The 12,834-nt window shown below is 30.9% G+C and overlaps 1 protein-coding gene across 5 annotated transcripts in view; it reads left to right on the forward strand.

Moving 5' to 3' along the window:
- LOC107439983 (acetoacetyl-CoA synthetase) overlaps positions 1 to 12,834 on the forward strand; it is a 61,495-nt gene extending 48,661 nt beyond the window's left edge. For 2 of the 5 annotated variants that reach the window (XM_087152280.1, XM_087152281.1), the window contains exons 14-18: positions 1,296 to 1,421; positions 2,827 to 2,896; positions 4,341 to 4,399; positions 7,492 to 7,694; positions 12,655 to 12,834. In XM_087152280.1, the coding sequence (XP_087008406.1) occupies positions 1,296 to 1,421; positions 2,827 to 2,896; positions 4,341 to 4,399; positions 7,492 to 7,694; positions 12,655 to 12,789 (593 nt within the window). In that variant the 3' untranslated portion in view covers positions 12,790 to 12,834. Of the gene's footprint in view, positions 1 to 1,295; positions 2,132 to 2,419; positions 2,897 to 4,340; positions 4,400 to 7,491; positions 7,695 to 12,654 lie in introns of all 5 variants that reach the window. The other 3 variants (XM_087152282.1, XM_087152283.1, XR_015429380.1) reach the window with 2 other exon arrangements.

A 12,834-nucleotide genomic window follows, 5' to 3' on the forward strand; every position in this document is an offset into this window, starting at 1 on the left:
AGGTTGCGTTAAACGTTTAACGCTACCATCGGTGGCGTAACTAGATCAATTAAAAAATACAACAGTACGCCTTCGTTATTGTTGTATTTTTTAATTGATCTAGTTACGCCAGTGATGTTTTTCAGTTTTGATTTGTTCCTGAGTATGATTTTTTTTTCCATTTCCTCATTATGAAGTTTCACTTCTTCCGCGCGGATGGACTCCACGCACTGTTTTTTATTGATATCTATCAATTTAGCGACCGATTTGCTGAGTTTGCCATTTATTAAATTGCAACGATACAGCTATTTATGGGCCTATTTATATGTAATTTTCAATAATTATCAAATAATCTTAATCCTAATCCTGTTAATCCCGATTCTTAATCCCAATAATCCTTAATCCTAATAACCTTAATCCTTAGGATTATCTAAATTTTTGCTTTTCAAATGATCATTGGAAACATATTTTATTGATATCTAACGATTTAATGACCAATTTGATGAGATCGACAAATATTAGATTGCAACGAAACATCTATTCCGTGTCCTATTTGAATGCAATTTTCAATAATTATTAAATGATCTTAATCCTAATAACTTTAATCCTAAATTATCTTAATTTTTGCCTTCCAAATGATCATTAGAAACATATTTTACTGATATCTAACGATTTAGCGACCGATTTGCCTAGTTTACCATACATTAGATTGCAACGATGCAGCTATTTCTGAACCAATTTTAATGCAATTTTCAATAATCATCAGAAAGTATAAAATTGGATATATTATGAAAAAAAAACACAACTACTTCCACTTTAAGAATTTCACTAAAAATAACATTAACCTCTTAGTTTAATTAATAAACAGAGTTTAAATATGTTTATCAATTACGTAAACTTTGATAAAACAACAAAATCAATTATTTCAAAAAGGACTAGACTAATACAATTCCAACCTAGCGAGCTCCGACTTATAACAACACAATTCGTTTAATGTTTATTTTTTGATTGAAATCATGCTTGCAGAAAATACCATTTACTGGTTAAATTTTGTAAGTATAACACGACTGGTGGTCAGCTGACAGTAAATTGTTCTTATAACTTCTAGACAGAGTTCCATAAAATATTTCTGCAGGATATCATTTACCTTTGTGTTAATTTGATTTAATTTATTATTTTTACGGAGCAGTTTAGTTTTAAACCTGATTTTATTAAAATTGCAACTTTTTTACTATAGGATTCTGGTGCGAGATATTATTATAATTATTTTATTTATTTATTTATTTATTTATTTAATTTTTTTTTTTTTTGTACAGGCAAACATGTTTTAGGTGAAATAGGAGAACTAGCTATAGTAAGCCCATTGCCCAACTTACCATTAGGATTAATTAACGACCAGGATGGTACAAAATATAGAGAAAAATATTTTCATAAATATCCAGGTACTTATATCCAGGTTTATTTCAGGTACATTTTCTTCTTTTTTTGTGTTGATTTATATGAAATTACCATAATTTCCGCTTAAGAGGAATTTTCCTCCGCCTTCTTGGACTTAAAATAAAATTTTTGATTTCAGTTTTTTAGATTTGTTTCCTTGATTTTCACAAATCTTTGATGAAAAAGTATTATTTGATAACATCTATTCATTCTATTAAGAGAAATAGAACGCTTAAACGGTTTAAAACTTATATAGAATTTTTCTAGACTTCAGTGGATAAAAATAGCAAGAGACAATTTTGAGATATAATAATAATTTTTAAAGTTAAAGAGGAAAGAAAGTTCTAAGTATATTTGACAAAAAATCTTAGGAAATGGTTTTTTTTTCTATCCTCAAATTAAAATGCTAAGTGTGCAAACGCTAATAAGCGGACAATTTAAATAAGTGTTGCGATTTTGGTTACTGTAAATTACAAGAATTGGAATTTTCAAGAAATAAAAGTAAAATACAACTGCATAATACAACTTTCTGTACACGGAGAAAGAAATTTTGATAAAATTGCCGTAAAGACAGAGTAATTTCTGATAAAATATTTTTAAAAAAAACTTTATTCTGGTAATAAAACTAAAATGCACCAAATCATTCATAATTGATAATTTTTCCATTCGTATTGTAAAGTTTTTCCGGAATTTCTGCTTTTCAAAATTATAGTTCGTATTAAATACATAAATACACAAGTGGGCGACCTTTGTGCTAAAATACAAACTAAGGTAAATAACGTTTAAGAGCACAAAAAATGTTTATAAATGCAGACAGCTGTTTCGGATGCTCAAAGGGCAACCTTCATCAGTGACAACAGAAAGAAATGAGAGAGAACAGATGAACTCTTTCATTTCTTTCTGTTGTCACTGATGAAGGTTGCCCTTTGAGCATCCGAAACAGCTGTCTGCATTTATAAATATTTCTTGTTCTCTTAAATGTTGTTTATCTTAGTTTGTATAGCTCTTATTATCGCATATTTAGTAAAAAATACAAAACTGTAAAGTAAATTTAACATAATAAATGGTTTTATGCCATGCTCTTGGGTATCATGATAAAATTACCCACTTTTACCACATTTACCAAATTTTACAACATATTATGAAACCATATTTTATTCTTAGTTTTACCAAAATTAATACCGAAGAACTTCATTAAAAACTACCGTGCTCTTTAGTGTTCCCATGGAGCCAGAAACACGGTAAATTTTACCATATTCTGATAGTTTTTATCATACTTTTTCTCAATGTAGTAAACGTAACTTTTCAAATTCCCTAAAATGTCAATTCGTTTCGTTATCCACTAAATTTCACAATTTTGGCATCCTTATTTGGGCATTAATTTGAGCATTAAAAAACTTTTTATTTCAGGTAAATTTCTGATTGGTGATAAAGGTATAATTAATCCTAAGACTAAAGGCATTACACTCTGTGGAAGAAGGTAAAAGTATATTTCTTGATTTTCTTACACTTTTAGAAAATTTAAATCATGTTGCTAAGATCGTTCAAATTTGTTTTAACTTTAGTATACGGTCAATTGAACCGTAGTATTGCACTTATTAAACCGTCTGAAATTTAAGAGTTAACCATCTCAAAATGATGATATACATAAAATATTGAAGAAAAAAAACAAGAGAAAAAAAATGTACAATGTGAACCATAGTATTGCGTAATAAAGTTCAAGATTTTACCTGATTAAAAACTTTTCTCGCTTCGAAAATATATAAGTAGCAAATAACAATTTACATGTTCAAAACAGGCATCCATTTTCAAGACTTGCCAGATGTGAATGAGAAGAAACAAAAGTGATTTGAAATAAAATAACGTTAAGTTTTTCCAGTGAAAATTGGAAAATAAAAGTGGAAACAAAACTAGAAAAACCACACAAACTGAGAGATAAAAGAGATGAAAAACCGAACAAAAAAACCACAGTAATGCGAGAGAGGAAAATCAGGGTAAAATGCATTTCCATCCGATATCTAGAGAATATGAGGAGCAGCTTTACCTCTTCATAGCGCGTCACTACCCCCCCCCCCCCACATTACTTCATCATTACACGCCATTACTTCATCACCACATATGCCTATAATGCATGGAAATGCATTTTACCCTGACATCATGTCCTCGTCATTTTTATTATATGATTACACATCATTACCTTATTACCAACTCTCCGAAGCGTTTGTATTTTTCCCTGATTTGTCCTTCTCGGATACTGTGGTTTTTCATTTTTTTTCTCTCTCAACTACTGTGATTTTTCTAGTTTTGGTTCTTATCTTTACTTTTCCATTTTTCGTTGGAAACTTTATATTTTTTATTTCAAATCATTTTTGTTTCATTTAATTCCCGTCTGGCAAATTTCGAAATTGGGCGCCTGCTTTTGAAGAGCTTGAAACATGACGATTCTTACTTGCCATTCATATATTTTTGAAGCGAATGAAATTTTTAATCAGGTTGAATAGTTCCTAAGAAATTGAATTTTAAAAAAGCCGTACTAGCATGTTTGAAGTTACTCCTTTTAACCATTAAAATTGAAACTTTAAATGTAAAGATCCAATCATTAGATTGAAAGTAATTCAGTATAATCCATTTTTGTTTTGCGCTCTGTACATTTCAACCAAATTCATTCCCTGACAAAGTAACAAATTATGTCGGGAGATATTCTTTTCAAATGTAATATATGTTCTTTTTGGAATTCCACCACAAATTTTCAAAGAAAATCATTTTAAAAATTATATGGACGCGTACAAGGATTACTTCTATATATATTTCTCCTGAATGTTGTACACTGTATTAAAAACCACACCCAATGTACTGAAAAAGTACCTAAAAAAATAGTGATATTTTTGAGTGACCGATTTTAATGGAGTTTAAAATTGTTTTAGTGACGAGACGCTGAAACAACGAGGATGCCGATTTGGAAGCTCAGAGATTTATAACATAGGTAAGTTAGATTCTACGTGTCTTTGATGTGGTTGAAGGGTCTAGTGCAGGGATGGCGAACCAATGGCACGAGTGCCATTTAATGCATGCGACACAATATTTCAGGCGCTCTACCGATCACAATTGTTATTGCACTATGAATTGTTATTACACAAATGTCGCACACTATGAAAAGCATATGTAACAATTAAATTAAAATTCACAAAAAACAAACAAAATAATAAACAATTAATAAAAAAATTAACAATTAATGCTAAAAGAACAATTAATAACCATAAAAAAAAGCTAACAATAAATAACTAGGAAAATAATCAACAGCCCTGCTTAAACTAATATCTTACAACCTAATATAAGTTATTTGTCATTTAATCTGCAATAACAGAAGTCCCACTGATGCTACTTTAAGTTGAATTACGCGTTTAACTGAGACATTGCAAAATGTATTTTCTTTTCAATGTAAATAAAGAGTTTTAAGTTGATAGTATTTAGTATTATAATTTTCCCAATAATCATGAGGTCAAAATTATTTGACGGCACGTCTGTGATTTCATTAAACAATTTTTTAGAAAAAATGGCACGTTGGTGTATAAAGGTTCGCCACCCCTGGTCTAGTGGGTAAAGATTCTAAATTATAACTATTAGTGCAAAATTATTAGTTAAAATTGCAAGCATATCTGAGTAAAGTAGCCTGGAAATATAAACGTTGCTCCCTCTCTTTATTTCGTTTTTAATTTTTACTGGTTTTTTTGTGTTGCACTTGAGAAAGTTATTCGTGATTCAGGCATCAATACCAGTGGTCACATTTTTACTAGATCCGTACAACTATTTGCCTATTCTGATGATGTTGATATAATAGCTCGTTCCCTTCCTACCCTGAAAGAGGCATTTCTTTGCCCTTGAGTTGACTGCAAGGCAAATGGGCTTGGTCATAAATGTAAATAAAACAAAATACATATTATTCTCAAGAAACAGAGTCCCAGACTCCTATCTCGAAATAAATTCTTATAGATTTGAAACAGTGGAGAGTTTTACTTACTTAGGATCAATTGTTACCATTGACAACAGAATGACTCCTGAAATAAAAAACCGACTCTATTTGGCAAATAGGGCTGTCTGGGCTGAGAAAATTTATTAAATCTAGGTTTCTTTCTAGAAAAACAAAGTTCTTAATCTACAAAACTCTTGTCCGGTCAGTCTTGACATACGCCTCTGAAGCTTGGACAATGACAAAACTGGAGGAAAATTGTATCGCATTATTTGAGAGAAAGATTTTGCGAGGTATACTTGGTGGTGTAAATGAAAACAATAACTGGAGAAGGAGATTTAACTTTGAACTGTACAAGATTTATAAACAACCTGATATTATTAAATACATAAAAATAAATAGAAGGAATTGGATCGCCCACGTTATTCGTATGAGTGACGACAACACAATAAAAAAGATGCTGCTTTTTAGACCCACTGGAAAAAGAAAGCGGGGAAGGCCGCGGTTGAGATGGGCTGACTCAGTGGAGTCTGATTTTCTCGCAATTAATGAAAAAAATTGGAGATCAAAGATATATCGGAAGTCGTCGTGGAGAAATCTTCAGAGGAATGCATTGGCTCACATTGGGCTATCGGGCCAACTATGATGATCATGGTTTTTAGTGTTTTTAGCTCATTAGTGAAAGAATAACACAATTCGATTATTTCTTGAGGGAATGAATATTAACTGAACGCGGCAAAGCTAATACTACGATATGTTCTTGTGTATACTATGTTGGTCTGGCATGTCCTAATATACTGCAATATGTAAATGTAATGCTTTTGGTTTAATTACGATATGCAATATTCCGCCACTAGAGAATATATCATTACCCGATTATACATTTTTTAGAAAGTATCTTCAATTTATTAAACTTATTTCCTTAAGTGGAGAAAGGTGTGGTCGATGACTTCGATGGAACGATCGGATTTTCAAGTACTACTTGTAGCATTTGACGTAGTGAGGTGCCTTTATTAAATATTTGCTAGACATTAAATACTGATCTAAAGAAATCAGATACAAAATCATATTTTTTTGAAACTTACGATAGCTTACGCCTCAAATCATGCCTCAAATCATGTTAACCAGCATATATGCAATGATTAACCCATTACATAACATAATTATGTTAAACTAGGGTCCCTTGTTCACTGCCGCAGACCAACCGATGATTGCTTCGCAATAATTGTTGCTTTTTTTGGCATTAAACAGGTTTTTTTTTCTACAAAGTTGACAGTATTCGCTAAAAATTTATAAATACTAAAAAGAATTCTGTTTGCTTATGTTTACATCCCCACTTCCTACGTTCAAATATTGCACAAATAATAATCGTAAAACGGTTGGTAAGCTTAGACACCTATTTAATTAAGTTCGAGTACTTAAAATCAAGCGTAATAAGGTAATATCCTAGAATCACGTTATAATAAAGAAACAATTCTTTTAATATTTAACCATTAATTGAGAAAACAATCAAAATCAAAAACGTAATAATAGATGGGAAGAATAAGTAAAATAGTAATAATTTGACGATCTGTTTCAGAGCTCTAGTATTCATAAATGTGCTTTTAACTCTCATAGAATGAGAGAAACGAAATTGGAGACAGGGAAGCTCAGATGCACTTAATCAATAGCAAAGAGGACATTACGTTAGATGATTTTTTTAAGTAAAATAAATATGATATATAATTAAGCAAAATAATATTTTTAAGTAGAACTAATATTAAATCAAAACTATACCTTATATGACTTTTAATAATTTTATGCTGATTACAACCAAAAAATATGGAAATTGTGGGGAAACTGAATCATACCGTGTGATTTTCCGGCCATTTCCAATTTTGTCAGTGCATTTTATATCTGCATCAACAATGGAAAACTGTATTAGAACGGACCATTGTATTTTAATACTATATAGAGAAATACCATTACTTTTTAAAATGTAGCAATATCTTGAAATTCATATGATAGCTTGTCTATTTAATTAGAATGATCAAATCAACGTTTCACCAGTTATCATAACCAGTTAAGGCTGATGAAATGAATGCTAAAAAATCTATTACTTCTTACAGTGGAACAATTTTCTGAAGTTCGTGATAGCTTATGTGTGTCTCATTACAATCAGCAAATGGATGAAAGAGCTGTTCTCTTTTTGAAAATGAAAGAAGACCATCAGTTCAGTAAAGATCTGACCAACAGAATACGGGTAGCCATCACAAAGGAGTTAACTGCTAGACACGTTCCTGATGTCATAATCGAAGCTCAAGATATACCAGTTCGTATGAATTTTATGTTACAAGGCATCCAAAAGAGATGACAGATTTGAAAAATTCATTTAACAAATGGGAAGAAACTAAAATTAATGGTTTACTGCATTCAACTTAGGAAGCATATTTATTCTCATCAAATTTCTAAATTAATTAATAACTTCGTTTACAGATGGCGCTGCTATCAAGCTATGCTTACTGTTTCACATCTGGCAATTCAAACTAAAATATTTATGCAGAGGTGAGTTAATTTTTTACCCATGGCAGGTTGACTATGTTAATTTACTGCAACAACTATGGCACGTAGAAACAGCGAATGATAGTTTATTGAAAAACATTTTCTATTAAAACTTTCGGTTAACAGCGCCATCTGTTGATGAATAGTGTAACTAAATTTGAAAATCAGAAGAAAAAAATTTCGCGTTTGTCAAAAAGAACGCTACTAACTGTATAGTTTTTCTTCAAGTGATTTTCTCCAATTATTGGCCATTTTTGAAAACCTGTGATCAATCATCGAAATTATAAACTTATTATAATCAGTTCATACATTTTTTTACATATTACACACTGTGCAATTACTAAAATTAACAAAACAAAAATCTTAAAATAATTATACTGAAAAGCTTTCAAACGTTTTGCTTTAGAAACTTGATTTTCAATCGCATACATCTAACTTTGTTGCCAAGTTCATCAACAGCTGGCACTGTCAACTAAAAACTATTAAAACAATGTTTTAAAAATAAACACAATTTGCAGCAACAATGAGCATAATTTTACTTGCCTGAGCAAATATTTTAGCTATAATGGTCTGACATGAAGCAGAAAACTTATTTAATAATTTCGTTTAATCAATTGCACCATCAGTTAGCAAACTTCGTGACTAATTTTACAACTTAGGCAGAATAATTTACCAGGATTCTTAAGTAGAATGCAGCAAGCTGTTCATTTTAATATCTTTCCTATTTCCTTATACATTTTTTTTAAATCTGCGATATTTTTTAGAAATTCTGTATTAATTCAGGCAATAGAGCTCGAAAGTGGACGTTGACAGGTAAAATTTGGAGATAGTTGTTATTATGGTTTTCAGGTTTATTTATTGGTTTCGGGGCTCTGAAAACGAATAAGCATTTTGTGACTAAAATTTTTCCGTAAAATATTTTTCCAGAAAAAAAACGGTATAAAGTAGTTTTTTACATGAAACTTTCTTTTTGAACATAGGAAATTTCTGATGGCATATTTGAAAACTAGAGACAATTACCTGCTAATGCTATATCTAAAATGTTTCTGTCGAGTAATAAATCAAAAAATTATAAGTATTGGAACAATGACTACTGCATTACAATGTTGTCCCCCTCATTACTGCAACGGAGAAAACTACAGGAGAATAATTATTAAAAGTTTGAAATTTATGAATCCTTTCCACAGTAATCTAGTAATATATAATAAAAAAATATTTCTGCCCCCTGAGGGGACGACACCCCCAGTATCCATAATTTTTCCTTCTTTTCAGTGGCGCAACAGTCCATAGAGGGCCAAGGCCTAATGTGCCATCTCAGTTTTCTTGACCATAGGCTCTAGGGTGCAAGAGCAGATGCTCCAGTCCGGTGATCAGCCGAACGCGGGATCCCCAGTGTTTAGTTCCGAAGCATGCTTGGTATTCATTTATCAATGTACTGAAGGGATTAAAGGCTGAGTCAACCTTGCCCGGCCCAAGGATCGAACCCAGGACCTGTGGCACGGTAGCGCGAAGCAACCGGGCGTCAAGCAACACATCAACTTAATTGTTATAAGTTACACTCAATATTATACTTTTTACTTTTTCATATAAAACCCTTTAGAACCATTCATAGAAAAATTATTTCCTTTTTCTTTAACATTCCCTAAAATTATAATTTCTAAAGGGTCCTTTTTCATTTTTAACTTTTTGCCTATCTTTCTAAATTTTTACTCAATTTAGACTTCGAATAACACTCACGTGAGTTCTCCCCTCCCCCTCATTAATTTATTTCCAGCTCCTGAGAAGACTCTTGAGCAAACATTTATGAACGAACATTATTGAACAAATTGAGTTCCGGCTTCACGAATTTAAGCACCGTTTTTCGCTTGGCGAAACTCAGGTCGGGCATTCCAAAATTGGAACATTTGCGTTCCCCGAACTGAATTAATCGATGCTACATTGAAGTTTATATATAAAAAAAAATAGTGCGTGGAGTCCCTCCGCGAGGAAGAAGTTAAACTTCGCAACCTGCGACGTTAATTGTTGAAGAATCAGCAGTCGTAGAAGGATCAGTAGTTCTATTCAACGACTCTTTTTCCTGCTCCGCTCGCTTCCGTGCTCTGTAATAACGGTAATATTGTGCATTTTTCCCTCGTGGACCTCTTGAACCAGTGTAAGTGCTTGTGGTTGCCTCATCGTCTCGCCCTGGAAAATGTATTTGTATTAATAATGTATGTGAATGCGTCATAATGTAATTTCAGAAGAGAAACAATCAATTGATATTTACAAGAGACGTACCTTGACATAACCTTAAATCCGTCGCATTGTTTTTACTCATTTTTTTACAATTGTTATCCACTAAGTTTGAAAATAAAAAAATACTACCCTATTAACTTATATGTGTATCAAAACAAATTAAAAAATATTTGTAGAAAAACAATACTTTTATGACTTTTATTATTTTTATGCTAGTGAGAACCAAAACAATATGGAAATGAATGAGGGAAAACTGGATCCTACCACGTGATTTCCCGGCCAATAAAAATGTAGCGTTAAACGTTTAACGCAACCTTGTTGGAAGTCGCATAAGAAGTATAACTTCAATAAAAATAACAATCAAACGAAAATAAAAAATGGAAACAAAAAAAGTTATTTGCCAAATTTAGTATAAAAATTACTCTTTTCTGACAATAATAAGATGTAAGGTATCCTAGGTTAGTTACAATAATTATCAATATGTTGCCCCCTGCTATTATGTTTTCAAGGACATTCAAAGTAAATTCATTGCGTAAAAATAATAAATATGCTAGTAATCTTCCTTCATTTTCACGTTTCTTCAATAAATGATCCATGGAATTGTCATAATGTAAAGCAACTATCATTCCTGCTCTAATATTCAATAAATGTGAAATCAACGACCTAATGAAAAAGTGTTATATTATGCCCCTTCCTCTCTCTCTTTTTCGTTATTTGTTTATTATTTTTTAAACTGAAACTCGGGAATCGTATGGAAAACAGTAAGGAAGGTAAAAACACAAGATTATAATCTAAATAAACTTAAAACAAAATATACAAAATTGAACTAGTTTGTAGTAATTGTTTACAAGGGATTTGTTCTTAAAACTTTAATATAGTGACTCAGAGAGAGTATAATTTTGCTTCGTTAGAAACCTTAAATTATAGATTTCTTTTTTAAAAAATAATAATGAATGATGTCATTCTTATCAAAGTGAAAAATAAAGGACATTAACCCTAAGAAAATAAATCTGATTGTGACATCACCATAGAGGAAACTTCGGATATACTTAGTAGAAAAGGGGGTCAACTTTGTACTAAATAAAATTGTCTATTTCATTGTTTCCAATTTTATTTCTTTGTTAGATTATTATTTTTGCTTCATATCATTTGGTTAATATATTTTCTTATCATTCGCATCATTAAAATTGATTTTCTAAATTTTGATCGAAAGAAAAAAACACATTTCCCGGGGAAGTTCTTGAACACAAAATGCGGATTAGTATTCAGCACCCCAAGTGTAAAAAAAGTAAAAACTCTCGGCAATTTTTGTAGGTTAAATCTTCTATTGCCTGGACTAGTGTGATTTACAGTTCACAAAAACATAGACGGACCACACTAAATAACTTGGTCCTACTGATCGGATCTTCACGTTCTAGGACTCAATCTTTATGACTTGAGGGGGTGACTTCAAAAATGCTAATTAATTTGGACTGGACGATATCTTAAGTTACGAAATCACACACAAAAACATACTTTCTTTGAATAAACATTCCTTTTTTTTTCAACGGAAACAGATTTCTGACCCTCAAAATATAGGAAGTAGCCGAAATTTGGGAAATATAGTCACAATAGTTTGGTCAGGAGAATCCAAAGTTTGGATCTCATAATGCTAATTTTACTCTTTGCGTATTTCGCCATATCTTTTTAAGCGAATTCAAATGGATCTCTTTAAGTACACAATTATAAAGCTCGTTTATTTAAAGATAATGTATTGCAAAACATAACCTTCAGAAAATATTTATTATTTTTTGTTATTTTATTTTATAATAGCCCAAAAATTTTAGAATTGTTAAGTATAAAATTTTAAAGAACAAAACTTTTTATGGCAGAATACAAAATTGAAGCGAAATCAGCGGAATAGTTCCTGAGAAATCGGATTTTAAAAATACGACTTTTTCAAAATTCGATTTTTTGGGAACTATTCGTCAAATTTCATATTTTGCCATTTAAAATTGCATTCTTTAAAATGATGCAAAAATTGTACACCTCACAATTCAAAATGCTTTCGACTATTAAATAAAATAATAAACATTTTCTAAAAGTTATATTTTGCATGGAATTACCGTTTTATAAACGAATTAAACATTTTCAATTTGCTTAAAAAGTTCTCAAGATATAGTGAAATATGCAAAAAGTAAAATTAACATTAAGGGGTCCAAACTTCGGACCCATCTTCTGACTTAACTGCTGCTACCACTATACTGTGGGGTTTAGAAATCCGTATCTGTCTAAAAAAGGCATGTTTATTCTGAGAAAGTACTTTTTTGTGTCTGATTTCATAATGGCATATTTAAGATTGAGTCCTAAAACGTGAAGATCCGATTATTAGATCAAAAGTTATTCAGGGTGATCAATTTTTTTATTTTGTGCACAGAACTGTTATCATAGATATGGGTATATTTTAGAAATATGAACACAATTTAATTACTATTATTATTCTTTTTTTCTTGCAGTACAACGTCAATGGAAAGAAAATGGAATTGCTAGTAAAGAGTATCATCAATAATAAGTCGTATATAACTGATTTCGTTAGTAATCCGGACTCCCTGAAGTACTACATTAATAGAAAAGAACTTTGTACAAACTAAATATTAATTAAATAAACTGCTTTCTTTTTTCCATTTTAAAATAAA

This window comes from Parasteatoda tepidariorum, chromosome 9 (genome assembly GCF_982258835.1).
Source record: "Parasteatoda tepidariorum strain Cologne lab strain chromosome 9, Ptep-v5.0, whole genome shotgun sequence".
NCBI classification, from domain to species: domain Eukaryota; kingdom Metazoa; phylum Arthropoda; class Arachnida; order Araneae; family Theridiidae; genus Parasteatoda; species Parasteatoda tepidariorum.